The following is a 25490-nucleotide window of genomic DNA, read 5'->3' on the forward strand; positions in this document are numbered from 1 at the left end:
CAATTTTGTTAAAAATTCATGTTTTTTATTTATATATAACCAGTTGAAAATAAGTATTATCTTGTTGAAAATTAATGTTTTAAACTTAAAATGTAACTATTACAATTTTGGTTAAACCTGTGGGGTGACAACTCCTGTTTAAAATCTCATATTTCTTATTTTAATTTATCTCTTTTGATTCAAAATTTCATTCTGGGTAAAAATTTATTTTCTTGATTTAAAATTCAACTACTTTGTTGAGTCATCGTTTTCAGTCAAAAATGTAACTGTTTTGTTGAAAATTCGTCCTTCAGAATTTAAAATTCATCCATTCATACAAGAAATACGATCATCTTTTTTTTTAAGAACTGAACTTTACTTGGTCAAAAATGCAACTATACTTTATAGACTCCTTTGTGGTCAAAAATTCTACTCAATACAGAAGAACTCCATAGAAATGTGAAAAAACCCAAATAAACGTGAAATCCGTGTGTAACCTACGGCTTCGTTATTTTCAGGTGGCGGAGGGGGGAGAGTAAAGAAAAAACTGACTTGTTAACGAGGGGTGAGAGGAGTAAAAAATATCCCAAAATTCGTAACGTAGATTATGTATAACCCCTAAAGTGACAACATAGTGACCGTTCCGTCCACTGGGCCCACTAGGGCTTATTTCCATCCTTTTTCACATTTATTTATAAGTTTAAACAAAATTTTACATTATTTTTACCTTTTGACACATTTATATTTATTTGTATTCGCGCAAGTATTAAAAAATTACAAATTAATAGCTGTATACTCGGCAACCCGATGCACAATATTGCAATTCGAGTTGCTGCATAACTAATTTTAATAATTGATTCAATTATTTAATTGTATTAATTAATTATTTAATTTGGTAACAAATGAGTATGCATGAATATACATGTGTAAAAAGAGCCTTGAGTAATATTATGTTACAGTGTGTGTAAATGTGAAAAGGATGAAAAAATGCCTTAGTGGTCCCAGTGAATTTCTTAAATTGCTAATAATTTTTTAAACTAAACATTTTTCAAGTTCATTCATCTCATGTTAAAGGAAGAATTCGATACTCCCTATTTTTTAAATAATTTTGCAAGTATCAATTGTCAAAAGCATCGGGGTTTTAAAACAATTTTAAGTAACAAATTTTAGATGTATGTGCATTTTAAAATCTGAAGAGTATTTTAGTAAATAGTTTAGGATTCAATTTTTTGTAAGAGCCGAAGTAACTTAAAAAATGTTTAATAGTTGCGAAAGTTCAATATTTTTTAGTAGAGATAACTGTTTTTTAACATCAAGATATAAACTCCCTGGCATATTGAAATTAAATAACTCAAATCTAATTGTAATTATCCAGATGGAATCGATTGTCGAGAAAATGATGGATGAATCCAACGGTGTGCCAGTGAAGACAGTTAAAAGTTTTATCAGCAAAATTCCCGCCGTTTTTACAGGTACTTTCTGGAAGATTTCTCTTTTTATTTTTATCAAATAATCTTGGATTTCTAAATTGTGCAATTTCTTCTTTGTCCTATCATATCCCTTAATTTTAGTTGCGCTTTAATTCAACATTGAATAGTTTCAGATTGAGATTATATAAATTGGACTTTTAGAAATTAGTCTAACATTTAAATCAAAGTTTTTGAATTGTACGATTTGAATTCTATTATCACTTCTAAGTTTGAAGCATCCAGAATTATTTCTTAATCGATCTTAAACTTCAAGATTTATTTGCTTAAATCGCACAATTTCAATTTGAATGCCTTTTAAACCATTTCAATTAAATAACCACAGGTGAAGCGTTCAGTACATTTTAAAAATAAGTCCAAACTTAAATTTCACGATTTTCAATTATAAGATTCAAAATTGCGTGTATTCAAATTTATTTAGTTGAAAATTATTGTACAGGTTAAAAATGAAAACCTTAACAGCCTAAGAATTTTTTATTTAAAAAGTTCATTGAAAGATGCAAAGCTTTCTATAATTAACATGAATAGGTTAGCAGAAAAATAAAAAAGACAATTGATAAACTTGGTTCACAAAAAACTTTGCTTCCTCATAGATATCAAATAAATTTGCTCCCTTATAAAGGGAGGTTTTACTCTACTAAAAGAAAAAAATTGACACTTTGCACTTTATTCAAGCTTATATGTTTTTATTTTCTCGAAAATCTTATTTTTAGAAAATTAAGAAGTCCATCAAAAAGGTCAATCAATGTGTTCTGCTATAACAAACTGGTAAACGTACGGTGGTGTTATGTTCCAAATTTAAACAAAAATCTTAATATAAACGTTGTAACCTTTTTTTCACTTTAAAAGTCGCTACTGATTGATTATGAAATTTCATTGAAGGTTCATCGTAATAGGCAATCGAGGCGTCTCGAAGACGGGAAGAATTACATTAATATAGTCATGTAATATTTTCAATATTAGAACATTTATCTTCATAAAAACAAGATAAGCAATAAATTTTGAATAATTATAAATAGATTTTGCTTAATCATAAGAGATCATGAAAGGCTATTCAATAGATTAATCGATGATTCTTAAAAATCTGAACAAGTACATCATATGCAGTCCTATTATATTTCCAATATTAGCTAAGTTTTCTTCATAAAACAAGATAGGTAATATATTTTAAGGAATTATAAATAAGTATATTGCTTGCTCATAATAGGTCATGAAAGGTTGTTCTATAGGTCAATCGATGCTTCTCGAGAACGCGAACAAATACATCATATACATAGTCGTGTTGTATTTCCAAAATGATGAAAGTTTTTTTCATGTTAACAAGATAAGCAATATATTTTAAAAAATTTAAACAGGTATTGCTAGATCGTAAGAGGACATGATAGGTTTTTCAATATATCATTTATAGCATCTAGAAGATTCGAACAAAGATATTAGATTTAGGGCTGTAGTATTCTTAACATCAAGTATGTTTTTCTTATATAAACCGATTAAACTTTTTTTACACTTCATAAATCGGTACTAGTAGGTCATAACAGCTTCCACCATAGGTCGATCGATGCGTGGTCAATTTTTTTCAAATATCTAAACGGAAAAAGAACCCACTTCTAATTAGTTGATCTAACTTAAAATCACATGAGATCTGGAAATCAATTAGGTTAATATATAGTTATGGGAGTCGAATTATACCGAAATATGTCAAGAAAGTAGAGTTGAAAATTTAGGCAATTAGAAACCTCCCTCTATGAGGAAGCAATAATGGTATAAATTTAAACAAGATGAAAATAGATTTATACAAATAGATTTTATATGAATCATTAACTATAGTGACATTTAGAAAACCTTCAAATCTAGAAGGAAGACAAACTGAAAGTTCGAAATCTTTCGAATTATAAAATAATTAGATTTAGAAAAACTTAAATTAAAAAATGTATAGAATATAAACACTCCGACTTTAAGCATAACAGAAGACTTTTAAATTGATTATATTAAAAATTCAATTGTTTCTTTTTAAGATTTCGATTTGTAATTTTCAACTTTCTGAGAACTTGTCCAATTTCAAATGCATTGTACATATTTGTTTATTTAAATTCATTTTATACAGGGTGGCATAGAACACAGTGTCTGGACTTAAATGGCTGTGTAAAAAAATAATAAATCGAAATTTTCTTTGGGAAAAATGTGTTGAACTTAGTTTTTGAGTTATGAGCCTCTAACAGGCAGCGGTCACTCACAGTCACTAACAGAACTTTCGCCTCCCTTTCACCCACGTATACATCGCTCCTGATTGGTCCAGATCAATCATTTCATAACTCAAAACCTAAGTTCAATACATTTTTTTAAAGGAAATTTCGGTAAACAAAAATACCCTTCCTTGATCAAATATTGTCCTATTTCTTACATTTTTTTTCAATAAGGAGTAGATTAATGTTCAGAATGATTGTCTTACATTTTCTGATACAGGAACTGATTTGATAACGTGGATGATGAAGAATATGGACATCGACGATCAAGGTATGAATCACCGACTCATTTCTAGCTTTTAAACAAATTTAGAAACATATAAACACTTATTTAAAATTCAAAATCTTTCCTAAGATTTCGTAGGCTACGCTGGAAACCTATATAATGAATTATAATTTTCTTTTTATAAGTGGTTCAAACCTAAGGAAGATGAAAAAATTTGAAAATATGGGCCCCTATGCTGGAAACTTTTTTTCTTAGTCTGATTTTTGTCCTATCAGTTTCAGGGTGGCCGCACGCCAATTTTTTAAATTAAAATTTCACTTTAATAACTTTTCTTTGAATAAATTAACAGATGGGTTTACCACAGTTTAATTCAGGTGCCAACCTATATTTATGAATTTTCTTGAATTCTTTAGAAATATTTTAGGGTATTTTAAAAGATTCGAAGAAATTTTTAATAGCTTTTAATAATTTGAAGGAGTTTCAAAGGATTACCAAATTTAAGGTATTTTAAAGATTTTCGGGTATTTCTTTTAAAATTCTAAGGAATTTTTAATAGATTTTAATAACTTCAAGAAATTTAAAAGAATTGTAAAGACTCAGGGTATCATCAATATTAAGGGTATAATGAATATTTTAGAGTATTTTTAAAAAATCCAAAGAATTTTTAACAGATTCTAATAGTTTGAAGGAATTTCAAAGCATTGCAAAGATTTAGGGTATTTTAAAATTTTAGGATATATTAAATATTTTAGGGAAAGTTTAAAAAATGCCGAAGAATTCTACAGACCTTTAAAAAGCTTCAAAGGATTTCTAAGAATTTGAAATATTTTAGCATATTTTAGAAGATTCGAAGGTTTTTTTAAACAATTTATAAATTTCCAAGGATTTGAATGATTTTAAGGGATTTGAGAACATGCTTATGATGGACTTTTTAAAGAATTTCCTAGTCTTTTGAAATATATGGAACGATTTTACAGGACCTCTAAGGTTTCCAGACATTTCACAAGATTACAAAGGATTTTATAAGATTTTCGAAGATTTAAATGATTTTAATGGATTTTAAAATCTCGCAAGGTATTTTAATCAACTTTCCAGAATTTTAGGAAATATAGTATTTACAACATTTTAATGGATTTTTAAGGGATTTCAAAGAATTCAACAGATTTTTGGGTATTTTTAAAAATTCCAAGTAATTTTCAAAAGTTTCAAGGGATTTCAAACGATGTGAAATACTTGAACGTATAAGAAAAATTGTTTTAAAAAATTTAATAGATTTCAATAACTTGAAAGGATTTTAAATATACTGAGATATTATTGGGTATTTAAAAGTATTTGAAGGCATTTTTAATAGTTTAAAAAAGTTTCAAGAGCTTTTAAATGTTTCAAGAGATTTCAAAGATTTAGAAGGATTGGAAATATTTTAAGGAATTTTAGAAGATTCAAAGGAATATTGAATAAATTTCAGTAATTTGAAAGCATTCCAAAGGGCTATAAAGGTTTTAGCGTATTTTTAAAACTTTTTTTTTAACTTTGAAGTCTTAAAAATTTTCAAGTGTTTTCGAAGGGCTTGAAATATTTTAGGGTATTTTCAAGATTACATGGCATTTTGCAGAGATGCATACATTTTCAAGGAATTTTCAGGGATTTCAACAAATTTGCATGAAATTTCAAATAATTTACTTAAGTTTGAGAAGATATGGAACGATTCTATAGGACCTATAAGGTTTAAAGGTATTTAAAAAGATTTCAAGGGATTTTATAAGATTCATGAGAAAATTTAATGTTTCTAATGGGGTTTAAAAGCTCCCAAGGTAGTTTAATAGATTCTCTATGATTTCAGGAAATATCATAAAATTTCGCAGAATTTGCCAGGATTTTATAATATTTGAATGAATTCTTAGAGGATTTATTTATTTCCTATTTCTAAATATTTTAAGGAATTTTCAATTGATTTCTGCAATTTACTTGGAATTCAGAAGAATTTGAAATATTTTATAGTATTTTAAAAGATTCCAAAGCATTTTCAAAATTTTAGAAACGTGTCAAGGGTTTTCCAAGGATTTTAATCATTTTTAAAGATTTAAAAAAATGGCGATGCGGCTTTAAAGTAAAAAAAAAAGAAACTTTAACTGATATTCGGGTAAAGTTTATGCTGTGAAGTTAATTTTTGTCGCAGGTAATTTTTTTCGTCGGAATCAAAGTTTTCTAGGATTTCAGAAAATATCTTTGAATTTTATAGAATTTTACGGGATTTTATCATATTTTAATGGATTTTAATAAATGTATTCAGAAGAAGTGAGGGTGTTTTTTACAGTAATTCATTGAATTTATTTGAATTGTTATAACATCTTATGAATTCATCTTGAATTTGTTAAAATACACCTGAAATTCTTATAAATTTCACCGATTTCTTTCAAATTATTCTTTTTAATTAAAAAGAACACCAATCAAATCATTAATGTCCTTTTTCACTTTAAATAGGCCACTTGTTTCTTTTTTTTTGAAGTCAATTAGTCTTTAAATTTTATAGTCCAGGTAACATAAAACATTAGTCTGGGAAAAGTAAGGGAATGTTGAAAATATGTTTTTCGGCCACCCTGAGTCTTTAAAAAAAAGATGATGAAATTTGGTTTTTTATGGTTTGGAATAACTCGAATTCTGTAGCCTACGAATCCCTTCCTTGAGGGCGCACAGTTGGTAAAAAAAAAGTCTACCGACAAATTTATGTTCAGAAGCGATTTCTCAACAGATTAAATTTTTTTACAAATTAAGGTCAATAAAATTCCGAAAAAATATGTCATGTCCATATTTAAAAAAAGTTTTTTTATTATTTTTATTTCTTAACAAAAATGAAAAAAGATATTTCTTTATAAAAGAGTATCGGTTTTCAAGAAATACTTGAATCAATCGAAAATACCTAGAATCAATGAAGAAAATATTTAGAAAAGTTGCCTAATAGCTTAACAACTGTTGAAAAATGTATTGAATTTGTTATAAACAAATAAGTAAGTGAAAATGGATGCATGAAGAATAGCAGTAATTCTTAAATTGATGATGGGCAATAAATTTGAACAATTTATAAACGAAAAACATTTTTTAATCAAATTTATGAAATGTTTAAATCAATTTAAATAACAAATGCACTGTCTGACTATTTTTAGAGGTAAAAATTTGAGGTTTAAAAAGTAATGAAGTGTAAATAATTAACGTATAGATGTTTAGGGAATTTACAAGACAATAAACAGTTTTCATTCTAAACAACAATTGTTTAAACAAATTTTTATCATCTTAGTTATTTTTTAAGAAAAAAATTAAGTATCTTGAAGGTATTAGCAATCTGTTATTTAGTAATTGCTCTGAGCTATGATCGATAAAAATTGATGATGGGTTAAACAAACCAAATTACAAAATGCATTTTTTGTCTATTTCTAAAAGTAAAAACTTGGGTTTTTCAGCGAAACAAACTGTTAATAACTAATTTCTGAACTTTTTTTAGAAACATCGATAACGATTCACTATTGTTATTGCCATTTCTATTTTTTGAACATATTCTTGTTTTCTCAAACAATAAATTGTAAATAAAAAATTCCATTTGTCTTGTGAAATATATATGGACAATTATTTAGACAAAAGTCCTTACAATCTTTTGATAACAAATGATGATGATAGAGGATGTTTATCGAAGTTTCTTATAAAAAGGTTAAAAATTAGTTATCAAGAATTGGATACGTAGGATTTACCTTTAGAAATAGCCAGACAGTGTATTTGTTAATTAAATTTGTTCAAACAATCATCAATTGTTATCGACCGATAGAACAAAGCCTATGTTAAATAGCAGTCTGGGAATTCCTTTAAAAATGCCTGAGATAAAAAAATTTGTTTAAACAATTTATGCTAACAATAAAAATCGTTTACTGTCTTTAAAGTTCCCTAAACTTCTATAAGTTAGTTATTTACACTTCACGTCATTGCAAAAAAAAAAACAAGTTTATACCACTAAAAATAGCCAGACAGTGCCTTTTTTAATTAAGTTTGCTTAAACAATCATCAATTGTTATTGGATGAGTAAATCTAATAAGTGACGTTTTCGTTTAATTTTTGGCTGATTCAGTAGAAAATAACTTGATTTATTTCATCATAAATATGTACCAGCGGTTGATAATTATTTACAAGATTTATTTATGAAATAACCAATTATTTATTATCCTTAATAAATTCAATTGACAAAACGGTTTTATAAATTGTTTAAACTTAGTGCGAATCAATTTACGAATCACTGCTAATCCCAGCAAAAATTCATTTTCACTCACTTATTTGTTTATAACAAATTCAATAAATTTCTTAACAATTACGACGTCATTAGACAATTTTTCGACAAAGTTGTTTCATTAATTCAAAGTATTTAGGATTGAAAGCCTATAGTAGATAATCATTAATTGAAAGCAAAAATATGTCTGAAATAGTTAATTCTAATATTTATTTATTAACACATGTAGTGTCCTAACTATTAAATTTAATTAATTATTTTACACATATTAGTATTTATAATAATTCATTATCTACCTTAAGTTCATTATCTATTGTTGGTGGCCTCTCCTTTTTCTCAAAAACTGATAATCTGCCAACATTTTTTTTTCATTTTCTTCTGAATATTAGTTTGTTCAGAGATATTTTTCCCCACTGTGGGGCACTTGCCGAACTCTTTGGCTCGTTTTTAAAACATAAAAATTCTATTTAATGATGCCGGAAAACAAAATTTATAAATTTCGTTCTTCAAGTAAGTCTAAAGACTAATTTGAGAAATGTCTCATAAAAAGAATTGGCCTTAATTGGATTGTGCATCACTTACGTAAATAATTGTGTACACCACTCGTATGTCAGAATTTATTGCAGAGGCTCTCCACGTCGCACATCTTATGGCATCCCATGGATACTTTTTCCCCATAGACGACCACTGTTTGACGGTAAAGAATGACAACACCTTTTATAGGTTCCAAACTCCATATTTCTGGCCCTCGAATTGCTGGGAGCCAGAAAATACAGATTATGGTAAATTTCATTATTAATTTAGAGTTAATTAGTTTAAAAAACTACAATAGCGTTGTCCGGTGTAATTCAGAATAAAATGAACACTTTTTCACCCTCTCTTCTAAGGACAATCTGTTGCAAGAATTCTTACATTTATTGAAAAATCCTGTGAAATATATTTAGGAAAAAAAATTGAATTGGTTAAACAATTTTCCAATTGCATCATCGGGGTAATTATGGAAAAATGCTCATTTTGTTCCACAAGTCCAAGATTCTATCTGAAAAAAGTTATTTAACGATAACTCGCATATACTGCTGTTAAATTTCCACATGTTTCTAAAAATTATTGATAAAAAATAAAATATTAATTATAAATTACATTCTGTTATTGGAAAATAATTTTGTTCTGCAAAATTTTTCTAATACTTTATAATTTGTTATCTTTTTCACTCTACCAAAAAGAATAAAAAAATTAAATTATGGACAAAACATACAATATCTTAATTTACGATATTGAAGATGAATTGGAGGGGTTTAAATAGTTTTAAGAAAATGATATTATTTCAAAATATATTAGGAATTTTAGAATGTTTAAAAAGGTTCGAAAATAAATTAAATGTTGAGAATATATAAAAAAATTAAACAAAGTTTACATTTTTGAACATCTCGAAAACAAGAAGCTTTCAGGGAATTTTTAAAGGTTTCAAGATAAATGATTTTTTATTTCAAAAACCGGAATTGAAGAGAAAATTGAAAAATATTATAAAGCATTAAAAATAATCTCCTAAGATGTCGATTTTAATTTTGCAAGATGACATTTTAGAAAAAATTCGAGTAAGTTTAGAGATATTTAGAAGCTTTCAAAAGATTTAAAAATAATTAAAAAGTTGTTAAAATTAATGTTACAGAGAAATATTTATATTAATTTCTTTAAAACTTTAATTATTAATTATTATTTATTAATTTGTTTTAAATACCAAGGAATTTTCAAAAGCTTAAAAAAATTTTCAAGAGATTTCACAATATTGTAGAGGATTTGGAATATTTAAGAGTATCTTAAGATATTTCAACGAATTTTCAATTAATTTTGCATCTAAAGTGTAAAAGAAAATCTGGAAGATTCTCAGGTGATTTTTGTAAGTTTAAACGGGTTTTCAAAATTTTATGAATAATTCCACTCACTTTAAAAGAAATATATTTTTTAATTCATCTCTTTCGGTAGAAATTTAATCTTTTTCAGTGAATGGAACTCTTTTTTATTAAAAATGAAATCTTTTGAACTAAAGTATCAACAATATAATATTTTTAGTTGTGAATTAATTTTTCTTGGTTAAAACTGGTACTATTTTATTGAACTATTTGGTTTTTTTTTTGTTTGAAAAATCGGCTACTTGGTTGAAAATGTACTAATTATGTAGAAACGTCTGCCTTCAAATTTCATCATTTTAATTTATATATTTTTCTTTATTGATTGAAAAGTCTTTTTTGCTGAAAATTTAACTCTTCTTGACAATTCGCCTTATTTACTTGAAAACTCATATTTTCCTGTAAAAATTTCATATTTTTTATTCAAAATGCCACTGTCTGATTAAGTTTTAATATTTCTTGGTTTTTTGTTAAAAAATTAATCTTCTTGGTAAAAAATATTTTGGAGAAAATTCGTCTCTTTTGGTAGAAATTTATTCTTTTCTAGTTAAAAGTCCAACTTTTTGGTGGAACATTAATGCATTTCTGTTAAAGATTCAACAATTTCGCTAAATATTCGTATTTTTTTAGATGACTTTAACTGCCCTTGATTAAAAATTAAAATATTCTGTGAATGGAAATACAATTACTTGAGTAACAGATGAAATACTCTGCGAAAAATTCATTTTCTTTGGTTGAAAATTCATCATTTTAGTGGAAAATATATGTATTTTGTTGAAATAACGCATTTTATCGTTAGAAAATTAATCTTATTGAAAATTCGTCACTCTTGATGAAAATTTAAAATTTTTGGGTCAAAAATCCAACTGTTTGATTGTAAATTAATCTATTTTTTTAAAGATTCAACCGTTTCGTTAAAAATTCGTCTTCTTCATGAGTTCAACTGTGTCTGATTTAAAATTAAAAAATTATTTGATGGAAAATTCAAATGCTTATCCTATTTTTCAGCTGTATATTTGTGCAAACGAACAATGCAAAACAAAACTCGATTAGAGCTCGCAGACTACGAGGCTGAGAATCTAGCAAGGCTGCAAAAAATGTTCTCCAGGAAGTGGGAGTTTATCGCGATGCAAGCTGAAGCCCAGAGCAAAGTCGATAAGAAGAGAGACAAGTTGGAGAGAAAAGTGCTCGATAGTCAGGAAAGAGCTTTTTGGGATGTTCATCGACCAATGGTAATTATGACTTTAGAAAGAGAGCTTTACAACCCTATACTATCTGAAAAAGTGATGTTCCCAATTAACTCAAAAATACCGGACGCATTGTTGTCCAAATAAGTAATTGTATTTCATGATATCATTTATTTCTAAATATTTCAAAACATTATTGATAAATAATTGAAATAATTCTGTTTTTAACATTTTGCTATCATACTATAGTTTGGAAACGTTTTCATGTTTTTGAAGAGATGAAAAAAAAGGTGGACAAATATATTAGCGGTACTGGAAATAACATTACAAAAAACTCTCGCTTTCAGTCACCCTGTTCTCCTCCTTCCTAGAACTGCAGAACCCTGAAGTTTCTCAGGGGAGCAGGGCGTGAGCGACTGCGACAGTCGGCTTGGAAGGGCCGCCATGCGCGATTACTCAGTCAAATATATTGTGCAATAGTATGCATTCCAATTGGAAATTTTTCGGTCGGCCCTGACTTTTTACGTTTCGATCCCCCGAATTCAGTCCAAGGTTATTTAAAGGCAACCCCCAAAACTGGAATGAAATCGAGAGTTTGGTGCATTTCAAAAGATGCTTAGAAGTTTTAGAAATTTTAAAAAGATTAGAAAATGCTTTGAATCTTGAAAAGATTTCAAAAATCCAAAATAAAATGTAGGTTATTAATGATTATAAAAAATTAATTTTAAGAATAAACTGAAAAAGATTCAAACAATTTTAAACGATTTCCTACATTTTCGAAAAAGAATGTGGACGATTTTAAAGCAAAATTGGGAAATTTTGCAAGATTACAAAACTTGGACAAAAAATGAAACAGTTTAAAAGATATTTAGAAGTTTTTAAGTAATTAAAAATTAATTTGAGCGTTGAAAATTTTCAAAAATTCGAACAAAATGTAGAATTTTGAAAATTTTTTCTATATAAAATTTTGAAGCTTTTTAAGTATATCGAAAGGTTTCACGATAATAAAAAATTTTTGTTACTATTTCAGGGAAAATTCAAACTAATTTCTAATTTTTCAAAATTAATTTAATGAGAATATTTTTTAAAATTTCCACACATTTTACAAGATTTCGAAAATATTCAAAACAGAATCTAGAAGGTTTCAACGTAATTTTTTTAATTTCTCAGAATTAAAAGAAAAAAGATAAATTATAATCAAAGTTATTCGCTTAAAACTTTTAGAAAGATTAAAAACTAATTTTTAATTTGAACAGTTTCCAGAAACTTATTTTTTTGATGATTTTGAAAAAAATTTCAAGCTTTTTTGAAATTGTAGGTATATTTCCAGCCAGTTGAAAAGGTATTAAAGAATTTAAGATTTTAAGATTTTTTGAAAAGATAAAAAATATTTTTCTACTTTAAGAAATCGCTGAAAATTTATCAAAGAATGTTTTATTTCTTTTACACTTCTAGAAGTTCTGAATATATTTTAAACGTATTTTAATTTTTTCTAAAATTTGTAAAATCCTGTAACATAATAAAATTATAGTCTTTCTGGAATCTCCAAAAATCTTTTTGAATTTTTTTCAAGAATCTTATGAAAATTATACTATTTATATAAGCTTTTTAAAGATTTCACGATAATACATTTTTTAAGATTCCTGTAATATGGAAAGAGATTATTATGGAAATTCGATTTTCAGAGAATATTTAAAAATATCTTAAAACATTACACAAGATTTTCAAAATCGGAAACAATAATTCATTCGGGAGACTTTAAGACCATTTTAGGAATAATTCGAGTCAGTTTAAATGATATTTACAAGTTTTAGATGTTATAAAAATATTGTAAATGATTTTAAACTTTGAAATATTTCCAATAATTTATAAAATGTTTTTTAATTCTTTACAAGCGTCAAAAACTCCTTCTTCAAATTGATTAAAAATTTTCCTAAAATGTTTTTATTAAAATATTTTTTATCTTTAATATCAAATATTGTATTTTTCGTTGAGGATTCATCTTTTTTCTTGTAAATTCAAAAACTTGGTTAAAAGTATAACTACTTTGTTCAAAAATAATTTTTTCAAACATTCATTTTAGTTCAAAATTCGTCTTTTTGTTGAAAATGAATTTTTTTGGTTTAAAATATTAACCTATATTTGTAAAAAAATATTTTCTTTTGAGAAATATTGAATCGTTTTTGGTTAAAAATACAACAGGTTGAAAATTAATCTTTTTTGATTGAAGATTTAACTATTTTGCTAAAACTTGGCGTTTTTTGTCGAATGAATTCAATTTTTTTCTTAAAAAAAAATATATTGTTCGATTTAAATATCAACTACTATATTTTTCGTTGATAATTCATCTTTTTGTTTGAAAATTAAATTATTTGATTGAAGATTAAAATTTTTGTTAGAAGTTTGATTTGAGATTTTTGAAATAATTTTCAAAAATCCATATGAACTTTCTCAAAAATCTTAAGAAAATTATAAGTATATAACCTTCATAAAAATAAACAAAGGAATTAAAAGAATACACAGTTATTTGAAATTTTTATGTCGTATTGAAAATTATTTTACCCATTAAATTAAAAAACTATATGCGTGTGATTATGATGATATTTAATTTAAAACAGGACTTTCAGATATTTAAATTAAAATAATTCCTCAAAGTTAAATTGAATTAACTATAATTTATTGTTGATTTTGTTGGAATTAATTTCAGCCTGGTTGTGTCAATACAACAGAACTCGACATAAAGAAGGCATGTCGTAGCCACAAACCTCTTGTTAAAGCCAGTAAGCATTTACAGCTGGGATTAGCAGGTGGAAGAATTTCTCCTCCTCGTACAAATTCTATGTTGAAGCAGTCGGCTGAATCTTTACAAAGGGATGTTGATATCTTGAAACAAAGACTTGATCGACGAATTATCAAAATTTCGAAAGTTGCAGATGCGTAAGTGTAAATTCTGATAAATATTATTGTAGAATAAATATTAAGAGTTTTTGTTTTAGAATTCTAGTTGGCATGAATTGTGCGGGTCGAGAAATGAATCGTGTGCCCATCTCGTTGACCTTTGAACTTTCCTCATTGTTTTCAGGGACATCATGCAACAAATAGTATCTTAACACGCGCGTTAAAAGATTTTACCGATTATAGAGTGGACTCAAAACTTCATTTTCAAAATTCCCTGACTTTTTTCTAATTAAATATCCATTTTTCCTGACTATTACCAATAATAATATTTAATAAGCAAACTCGAAATTAAATTAAAAATAATTCGATTCATAAGACTTCAAGACAATTAAAATTAAATTCAAAAAAATTCAAATGAATTGAAAATTAAATAATACAGACAATTAATTGTATTCAGTAAGTTTGAAATCAGTTTAGCAAAATTCAAAAGAATGCCAAATAATCGAAAACAATTTAAATTAATTCAGGAACAATTAATCAGAATTCCGGTTGAATTCCAAATGCATTTAAGTAAGTTGCAGATACTATTTGAAAATCTCTTCAAATCCTTAAAATCATACAAAATTTCTCAATTCTTGTAAAAAAATTCATTCAAATACATTACAATATAATAAAATCTCGTGAAATTGTATGAAATCTAATGATATTTTGTGAAATCCTGGAAAATTTATATAATCTATATAATATTTTTATATTATATTATTCCTTGACAGGATGAAGCCAAAGTTAACCAATTTTCTGGACCTCCCTAGGGACCTGGGGAAAAACGATAAAAATATGTTACAGGTATCAAATTACTCGTAATTGAAAACCAAGATGAGAGGTTGAGAAAACCTAAACAAAAAATAAAAAATAGAAACATTACAAAAGTAAAATCACACATTTTCTTGATTAATAAGGAGTTGATGTGAAAAATGATTTTATACATAATGGTATTTGCTATTTTTAGTTTTTTGGGGGTCTTCTCAACCCCTAAATACGGGTTATTCTTTTTTATTTTTTGAAAAAAAATGCAAAGCTCACTTTCGTTTTCAATGATGAGTAATTTGATACCTGTAACATATTTTTATATTTTTCCGCCAGGTCGCTAACGAGGTTCAAAAATAGGCTAAAACTGTTTATTTTGATGTCACTCTTTGTTTAATGTCTTAAAAATGTATTGGATCTTTTAAAATACCTCAAATGTTTCAAATCTATTCAAAATATCATCAAATATTTCTGATCCGTTAAAATATTTTTAAATCTCTTAAAGTGTTTAAAAGAACTTGAAATTTTTTTAGAATTAAAGAAATTCCCTACCATTTTTGAAATTTTATGAAGTCTTATAAGAAGATTGAAGTCAATTAAAAATTTGTTTCAATATTTTAAGATATCCTTAAATCTTGAAAAAATGATAAAACATAAAATCATGCAATATAATATATAAATATTTGAAAATCTTTCCAATCCTTCGTAATCCGTCAATTCTTGTGAACGAATTCTTTGAAATCCATGAAAATATTATAAAATCTTGTAAAATTATTAAAATACATTGAGAGCTTTTCAAATACCTTTTTTTATTTATATTTTTTAAGATAACCTAATTTTTTGAAAATAAACTCCTTTGGATTTACTTCCAATTATAAAAATCTATCAAAGATACCCTATATAATATTTTAAACCCTTTAAAAATTAAAAAAAATCCTAATATCTTTATATTATAATAAAATACTTTAGATTTGCTTCAAATTATAGAAATATATCAAAGATACCTTATAATATTTGTAATCCTTTGGAAATTCAAAAAAATCTGATATCTTTTAAATTCTTTGAACTCCCTTCCTGATACCCTAGAGAATTGATTAAAATACCATGTGGTTTCTAAAAATCCAATAAATGATTGAAATCCTTGGAAATTTGATCAAATCTCTTGTGGTCTATAAAAATTTCCTAAAACCTTATAAATTCTATGAGATCGTTTCATATTTTATGAAATTTGATGAAGTTCTTTAAAACTTCATGAAAATTTGTTTAATTGACTTAAAATCATTCAAACTTTTGTATATTTCTTGACAATTTTTAAATCTCATGAAACGCCTAGAATCTTTAAAAATATTCTAACAAAATATATGCGCTGTACGCTACAATATTTGAAAATTCTTTAAACTTTTTAAAAGTTTATAATAATCCTTGAAATATGTTAAGATAGCCTAAAGTTCTTAAAATAAAATCCTTTAGATTTACAACTAGATTTAATAGATTAAAATCTATTAAAATTTCCTTGATTCTTTTAAAATATCCTAAAATATTTAAATTCCTTTGAAAATCGTTGAAACTTTTCAAATTCCTTTAAATCCATTCAAAGCATGGGAATCTATTAAGAATTTCTTGGACTGTGTGCTTCTTACAGGCATTACATGAATTATGCTAATTTGGATAAATTTTGGGAACTAATTTGGCAAATTAATAATATTATTATTAATAATTTCCTAATGATTTTAAGAAAACAGATGATTTTTGTAACCAGCTTATTTAATCATAAAAAATTTATATGTGAAAAAATATTTTAATCAAAGGTAGAATATATTTGTAAAGGGAATTTGGTATGCAAATACTAATTTTAGTCAATTTTCTACTTGCTTAAGAATTCTCTGAATATATTTTAATATTCTACACTTGCCAAAAGTCCGGATTGTTGAAACCCAGTATCAAAAGTACAAATTTCAATCTTGCGGTGTGTATTTAATGAATTCCCGTTCTACAGTGATCTCATATTTCTCTGCATTATTATAGAATTCTTAAACATTCTCAAGATTTCTGTCCTTTTTTATAACATTCTAAAATGTTTCAGAAAATTCTGCAATTATAAAATGGTTTATAATATTTTATAATCTGTTGAAAAGAAGGTTCTAGAACGATTAAAAAATATATGAAACGAAATTATTTAATTTCCTCAAACTTAAAAAAAAGTTAAAGAACTATTAAACTGAATAAAAAATCTTCTTAACTTTCCTATCTTTAATTTTTGCCCTAAGATGCCGCATAATGAAATCGTATTTATTGTCAACCAAGAGAAACATTGTTTTATAATTTCTCTTCAATTACTCGTTCCTAATTAAATTTTCAGTCAATAATTCGGAACGAATATTAATAGGTTTTCCAATGCTGTTTCCTCGATTGCTTTTCAATTTCCTGAGTTTGATAAACACCATTGAGCTATTGTTTAAAGTAGAATAATATACGTTTCAGGCTTATAGGCTACTTCGAACAATACGCAGAGTACGATCCATTTTTCACACAACCAGAACTGACAAACCCTTGGGTCTCTGATAGTATGGAAATGTGGGAACAAGACAAAATGGGGTAAGCAGTATTTTTTATTTTCGGAAAATTATTTTACCGTGTCAAAAATTGTCTGATTTTAATTAATAAAATCAATTTTTTAAATGATATATTTTAAAATTAAATCTCGACAGCGAATTGCCAGTGAGGAGAGTCAGAAGATGGGCTTTTGGACTTAATGAACTGCTTCAAGATCCTGTCGGCAGGGAACAATTTGAACGATTCTTGGAAAAAGAATTTAGCGGGGAGAATCTCAAGTAAATATCTGATTCAGGATTGCTACAGAAATCCGATTTCAAAATTCAATATGACTTTTTTCAGGTTTTCCAAGTTTAACTTTGAAAAAATTACAGGTCACCTATTTTTAAAGTTGCAGGTCAATTAAAAAAAAAAATGCAGTCAATTTTATATAAATTCAACATTTTACTGGTCGCAACCTAATTTACCAACAATATCTTGTTTAATTACAGACTTCACAGTACAAATTCTCTCAAATTGGGGAAAAAGAATGATTTTTTTACGAAAATGAGGAAATAAATTACAGATAGTTGAGCTTTAAGCAATAAAAAACAATTTACAAAAAAGAGATAATTTTTTCAGTCAAGAAAGATATTTCAGTCAAAAAAAAAAATCCACCAAATTGTTGAATTTTTAAACCAAAATGCGATTTTTTCACAAAAACTTGCACTTTCAGCCAGAAACTATGAACTTTCAACAAATACCTTATTTTTTTTATCAAAGAGTTGAATTTTTTGCCAAACTGATAAAATTTCAAGCTAAAACAAAGAATTTTCTACAAACCAATTAAAATTATCAACTAAAAAAAAAGTTTTCAACAAAAAGTTTATTTTTATCCAAACAGTTGAATTGTCAACCACATAGTTGAATTTTCCACCAAAAAACAATCATTTTTAACCATAGAGTTGCATTTAAAACCAATTAGGTGTAATTTAAAGCAAAAAAAAGACATTTTCAACCAAAGAGTTGAGAATTTTTAACCAAGAAAGATATTTGAGTCAAAAAACAAAATAAAATCAACCAAATTGTTGCATTTTAAACCAATAAATTTTCTAGCAAAAAAGACGAATTTTCAACAAAATACATAAATTTTCAATAAAATTATTGAATTTTCTACCAAAAATATCGATTTTAAACCAATAAGATTAATTATCTATCAAAAAGACGAATTTTCCATCAGATACATGAACTTAAAAAAAAATGATAGAAATTTTTAATCAGTTGAATTTAATACCAAAATGTTCAACTTTCAAGTTAAAAAGACGAATTTTCTAAAAAAAAGATTAATTCCTAATGAAAATGTCAAGCTTGAAAGACGAATTTTCTACAAAACAGGTAATTTTTCAACCTCAAGATACGAATTTAAACAAAATAAGATTAATGTAATGTAACTGGCTAAATTTTCGAGAAAAAAATTAATTTCGAATGAAAAAAAATTAATTTTGTACAAAAAAAAGATGAATTTACAACAAAGTACATAAATTTTCAACCAAAATTACGGTTTTTCCGCCAAGGAAATTAAAGAAAAAAAAATAATTTTTAACAAAGTAGTTCAACTTTCAACCAGTTAGTTGACTTTTCAAATCATATAAACAGACATAAATCTACAACTAAGAAAGATTTTTCAGTTAAAAATGAAACAAATTTCAACCAAATAGTTGAATTTCCAACTATTTAGATGAATTTTCGACCTGTAAAGATTAATTTTCACCCCTAAAATATCAATTTTCAACATACTTGTTAAATTAATTGAATTCTTTTGTTAAATTTTGCTGATCTCAGAAAATGATTTGACCAGTAATCAGCTAAATATAACATCAGAAGTTAATTAATTTATTATCCTGGTCGAAAAAATAACATATTTACTATCAATGTTAAAGTTTAACCAAAAAGGTGACTTTTTAATAATATAGTTTTAATTTAGAAGAAAACAATTAAATTTTCAACCAAAAGGGATGAATTCTGAACCAAATATATTATAGTAGACTTTTCAATTAAAAATAATTAACTTTTAACCGAAAAAGATTACTTTTCTACCAAAAGATTGCTTTTCAATCCATAAATACAAATTTTGCATCCAAAAGACGAATGTTTTTTTTTAATAGTTGAATTTTCAAAAAAATAGATGGATTTTAATTCGGAAGAATGTAAACCATCGGTGAATGTAAAGGGCAGTTTAATAATTATTGAATTATAAACATTTCTCGCGACTATTCTAATATAATTTTTTTAAATTCCGGAATTGTAATAATTGTTTCTATTAGTAAAAAAAAGTATCGTATCAGTTCGTAAAATTAAAATTCGCCGCGAAGTACTAAGGTAATAATTAAGACTTTGAAGTAGGTGCAAATAAACAAAAATACAGTCTGTTTTTTCTAAATCCCATGGATTTTCTAGGTCTCCCAGGTCTTGTAGCAACTCTGAAATTCTGAAATCTTTCAATTTCCTAAAGAATAAGAAAAATAATAATTTAATATTACCTTTATAGATTCTGGGAATCCGTTCAGGAATTAAAAACTTTACCACAGCGAATTGTCGAAGCAAGAGTCAAGGAAATTTGGGAAGAATACCTGGGTAAGGAAGCAAGTTGTCCAATTAACGTTGATTCTCGATCTTTAGAAAGTACAAGAAGGAACGTAGAAAAGCCGGATCGTTGGTCATTTGATGTCGCAGCCGTAAGTATTTTTCTACAAAATTAAAAAACAAAAGTACCTTACAATAAACCAAACTAAATTTAATTCTTATTTCAAGGCTCACGTCTACCATTTAATGAAAAGTGATTCCTACTCAAGATACCTGCGATCGGAAATGTACAAGGACTATATCAGTGGATCCAAAAAGAAGGTAAATCTGGTAAATAATCCTCATTTATCTTTAAATAGTTTTATCCTTTGGGACCGTTTAAAAATTTTGTCACACTGTCAGGAGAAGGCTGACCTGTGACGATTTGTGACGTGGGGAAGGAGGAACAATTTTTTTTATATGTTTGAAAAAATGGAATTAGTGATTTTATTTTAAACGAACACAAAGTCTCTAAATTTAAAAGTTTACTATTATATTTTCTATTCAGAATTCATCTTTTTTTATTAAATATTCTACTATTCCGTTTCAAAACTAATACTAATCTATTTTTGGGTGAAAATTGATCGTTTTTTCAAAGCATCATGTATTTTCTTATATATTCGTCTTTTTGTGCAGAAATATAATTTTCTTGATTGATAATTTAAATATTTGGTGAAAAATTTAATTATTTTGTTGAAAATTCATTTTTTAAAGTTGAAAATAATTTTTTTCAACTGCAAGTTTAACTATTCCATTTTGTGTTGAAAATTGATCGCTTTTAACTCAAAATTGTTGTTAAAAATTCTGTTATTTTCATAGAATATTCAATTATTTGGTTGAAAATAAGGGTGGCCGCTGAACCGGGAAACCTGGAAATAACCGGGAATTTTATGAGACCGGGGAAAATCGGGAAATGACAGTGAATTTAGTTTTTGACCGGGAATTTTACCAAATTTTCAGAATAAAAATGTTGTCCAACTCTGATTTCAACCGATTTTTAAATAATTTTCCAAATTGTGCTTTTAGATTTTTAATTTTTAAGCATATATTTTAATTTAAAGAATTTGAAATGCAGTTTTAAAGGTTAAAAAATTAAAATTTAGAAGTTTTAAAAATCTAAGATTTTTTTATAAAAAATCGGGTGGTTGCCGGACCGGAAAACCGGGAATTTTACGAATTTTCAGAAAAAAAAAATCTGCCCAAGTTCGATTTTAACAGTTTTTTAAAATAATTAAAGTGCAGTTTTGAAGATTTAAACAATTAAAAATTAAAAGCATTTGAAGTTGAAATATTTAATAAAAAACAGTTTCACTTTTGTTTGACCGAACAATTCTAGATCCGTTCAAAATTTGAGAATTTCCAGATTGTAACTGTTTCCATCCGAAAGTCTTAATAAGAATTGAAATTAATATATCATTTATTTCGATAATTTTATTTTTAAATAACAATTTTCATGATTTATCAATAATATATTTTTAATTTAGAGTTTCAGGTCTTCTTTTATATTATTTTTTATATAAAATTTAATAAATAAATTTATTAATATATTATTTCTAATAATTTGCTGAGCCATTAAAAAATGTAAACGTGCGTTTTACTATTTTCAACTTGAAAATAAATCCATAATAGTATAGTCGTAATTAAAGGTTTTTATTAAATTTAAAGTATTGTGAGTCTAAATTATTAAATTTTTATCCCATTTAATTTGAAATTTCCTGATGTAAAAAAAGAATAAGTATTTCATATTTAGCAATACTTCACTGTTCATTCAAAATGAGTAAATTGAAACCAAATATTTGAAAGAAAACAATTTCAAACTGAATTGTTTTACCTAGAAAGCTTTGAATCTTTAGATTTTAAAGAGCTTTTAATCTTTTAGCGATATAATTTTAATTGTTCTATTTAAAAAGTGTTTAATTTATAAGTGAAATTGTTATGTTTTGACGTATAAATAACAATTGAACACTTATTCTTTGTAGGAAAAATTTGAGTACTTTTAAGATATATTTAGAAGTTTTGAAAAGATTCCAAATTAATTAAAAACTTAAAATTATGTCAAGTAATTTATACGAAGTGTATGAACATTTTTTTCAGATATTCTAATCACATTTTAAAATTAATCGAAATTTTCCTACAGTTTTTGAAAATCTTGCAAACTAAAAAAAAAATTCTTAAAATCTTCCATAATTTTTCAAAGTGAAAAATCATTTTGAATTTTCCAAATACTCTTAAAGAAATTTTTTATTCGTTTGAAGCCTTTCACAATTGTTAAAAAATTCTAAATTTTTGTTTCAAACATGCAAAAATCTAAATCTTATTTTAAATTCGGCTGTAAGTATTTGAAATTATTTCAAGTTTTAAATTTAATTCAAATCTTTTTTAAACTTCTAAATATCTTTAAAAATTACTCTAATATTTTTACAAATAATAAGTGTTCTATAAATTCAAATTCAATTTTTTTTAAATGGTCAGGATTTTATAAAAATTATAGAAATAAAATTTTAAAGCTTTTGAAGGATGCCCAGACTATTTAAAATAAAAATAATTTAATTTCTAATTACAGAAATGTTAAGTTAAAAAAATTATTTTTCAATTTTTAATGTGTAAGCTTAAAATTACTTAAAATAATATAAATTTGAAAATTTTTAAAGTTCATTGCTTGATTCTTTAAATTAGACTAGTGAAAATGTTAACGTGGACTTATATTTTTGGAACTGAATCTGAATCTTTGAACTCTATAATTTATAAAAGCTCTAAAATTTGCAGTTTATTTGCATTCCATTTAACATTGTTTAATTTTTGAATTGAAAAACTTTTAAACTTCAATTTCAAAAGTTTGGAATTCAAGCGTTTCACTTTGAATGCTTTAATTTGTTGCTTATCGTTTGTTACTTTATATGGAAAAATGTTTAGAATATAGTTTGATTTTTTAAATTTCATGGGCCGTGAAAAATGTTTGCGAACCGTGAAAAAACCGGGAATTTTTTCTTCCATTAAAACGGCCACCCTGAAAATGCTATCGTTTAGTTAATAATGATTTTTTGAAATATCAACTATTTCGTTAAAATTAATCTTTTGTAAGTCAGAAATTCAACTATATGGGTGAAAATCCATATTCATAACTCATATTATAAACTGAAAGTTGAACTAATCCATTTTTGTGTAAAAATTGATCGTTTTTAGTTAAAAATACATCAATTTAGTTGATAATTGATGAATTTTGTTGTAAATTCATCAATTTTGAAGAAAATTAATCTTGTTCATCGAAAAATCAACTTCTTAGTTCGAATTTCAATTACTTTTCTGTTGAAAATCGGTCGTTTTGAATTTAAAATTTAACAATTTGGCATAACAATTAAACTGTTTTGTTAAAAATTTAAATTATTGGTTGAAAATTCACCTTGGTAGTTCGAAAAGTCATATATGTGGTTAAAAATTCAATTATTTGGTTGAAATTTTTTTTCTGTATTGACTAAAAAAACTATCCTGGTTGCAAATTTAAATCTTTCGTTAAAAATTGGTCTTTTTATTTTAAAAATACATCCCTTTTGGTAGAAATTTGATATTTTTTGGTTATAAATTAATTTGTAGTGGTTCAGGATTTAACTGCTTTATTCAAAATTCATACATGAATTCAACTGTTTTTCATTCAAAATAAAAATATTTTTTGTTTGCAATATCCACTATTATATTTTTTGTTAAGAATTCACCTTTTAGGTTAAATTTAACCGTTTTCTTATTTGTTTACAATTAAAATATTTTTTGTGTGAAAATATCCACTGTTATATTTTTGTTGAGAATTAATCTTTTTTATTGAAAATTCGACTGCTTGGTTGAAACTCGAACTAATTTGTTAAAAATTCAATTCATTAATTGAATATCTATCTCTTTGGTTGAAGAATTAAATATTTGGTGCAAATTCATTTCTATCAATTTAAAATACATTTATTGGACCACAAATTTAACTGTTCCATTTTTTGTTAAAAAATGATTTATTTAGTTTAGAAATAAACTATTTGACCAGAAAATTCCACTGTTTTGTTGAAAATTCAACCAATTTCTCAAATTCGTCTCTTTTGTTCAAAAATCCAATTGCATTGTTGAAAATTCGGCTTTTTGGTTTAAAAATTTATCTAAAATTCCATTTTATTTGCTTGGAAGTTCAACTATTTTGTTGAAAATTCCCCTAATATCGTCAAAAAGTACCCTATTTGCCCTGTTTTGAAAGCATGTTGGGCTATGAAGTCTGTTAAAATATTTAAGTTTTAAGTTTTTAATTCAGGCGTTTATCAAATGAAATCGAAGAGAAAATGTTGAGTCAAAAAGGGGAGCGAGTGTGTGTTGAAAACAGCGTGACGCAGTTTTTGAACGGCCCCATTATCATCTTATTTTTTACTTTATTCCTCCTTCTTTTGCAGACCTCAGTGAAAGGAATTCGATCCATTGTCTCTTTCACCGGCAGGAAAGACACGGCAACTTCTTAATCGAAAATATTCTCGCCTTCTCAGAGGCTAAACATTGAAAAGGAACGCTCGCAATTCACTTTCTCTTTCGCAACGTTCGACGTTCGAAGAGGAATAGCAGAAACGTTGGCAGTGAATAGTTCGATCTACCTGTCTCTCTTGAGGAGAAATCATCGTTTACACTTCGCTTTTTCATGCTGCCAAAACTTACACGATCGGATGACGGGGCCGATTTTTCTAAGGGGGAATAATTAGTGCGATAGCTTTGTTTTCTACGCGTAGATCGTCTACTCGAAACTCGCGGCAAAAGCTGCAGGAATTGATGTCTTAGGAGTCTGCGTATGGAATGTACTGGAACTGCATTCGCTGGGATCTGTAGAATTGTAGAAAATACTCTGTAGAAGAAGAAAAAATCGAGAACTGTAGAAATGAAGGCGTTATTCACTAAGGTATTGAGAAAAAAAATAGAAACATACACTGTCAAAAAGTCAACTGTATTTTCGAAACCAGTTGGCTCGGATGCAACACCGAAGAAACATAAATATAAGTTACGTGATGAGAGAACTGCATTATTTGCTACTATAATTTTCATAAAACGAAGACCTATTTAAAAATCAAAAAACCTCTCCAATGAAACATCAAAAGGATCAGAGTAATTGCGTCACTTAAAGACAAACAATCGACTGTATTTTTATAAAGTTGTGAGAACCGAAAAGCGAGAAAATGAGGAACTTCGTTTTTCGCTTATAACGTATCGATAGTAACACTAAATCACACATTGTCGAATCACATATTTGCATCTTTGCCCACAGCTATTTTTTTGGTATATGGCGGCGATTTTTTCCTCATTTTTAACAACCATATTTGCGCAT

At 26.3% G+C, this 25490-nt stretch overlaps 1 protein-coding gene across 1 annotated transcript; it reads left to right on the forward strand.

The window, feature by feature from the left end:
* Positions 1–1354: 1354 nt before the first annotated feature.
* LOC117173397 (regulator of G-protein signaling 7) lies at positions 1355–25179 on the forward strand. Its single transcript, XM_033361937.1, has 10 exons — positions 1355–1451; positions 3930–3980; positions 8829–8984; positions 11118–11341; positions 14004–14233; positions 17483–17596; positions 17710–17832; positions 20082–20268; positions 20345–20437; positions 24574–25179. The coding sequence occupies exons 1-10, from the start codon at positions 1355–1357 to the stop codon at positions 24637–24639; spliced, it is 1341 nt and encodes a 446-aa protein (XP_033217828.1). The 3' UTR covers positions 24640–25179.
* Positions 25180–25490: the final 311 nt, after the last annotated feature.

This window comes from Belonocnema kinseyi, chromosome 5 (assembly GCF_010883055.1).
Source record: "Belonocnema kinseyi isolate 2016_QV_RU_SX_M_011 chromosome 5, B_treatae_v1, whole genome shotgun sequence".
Lineage (NCBI taxonomy): Eukaryota > Metazoa > Arthropoda > Insecta > Hymenoptera > Cynipidae > Belonocnema > Belonocnema kinseyi.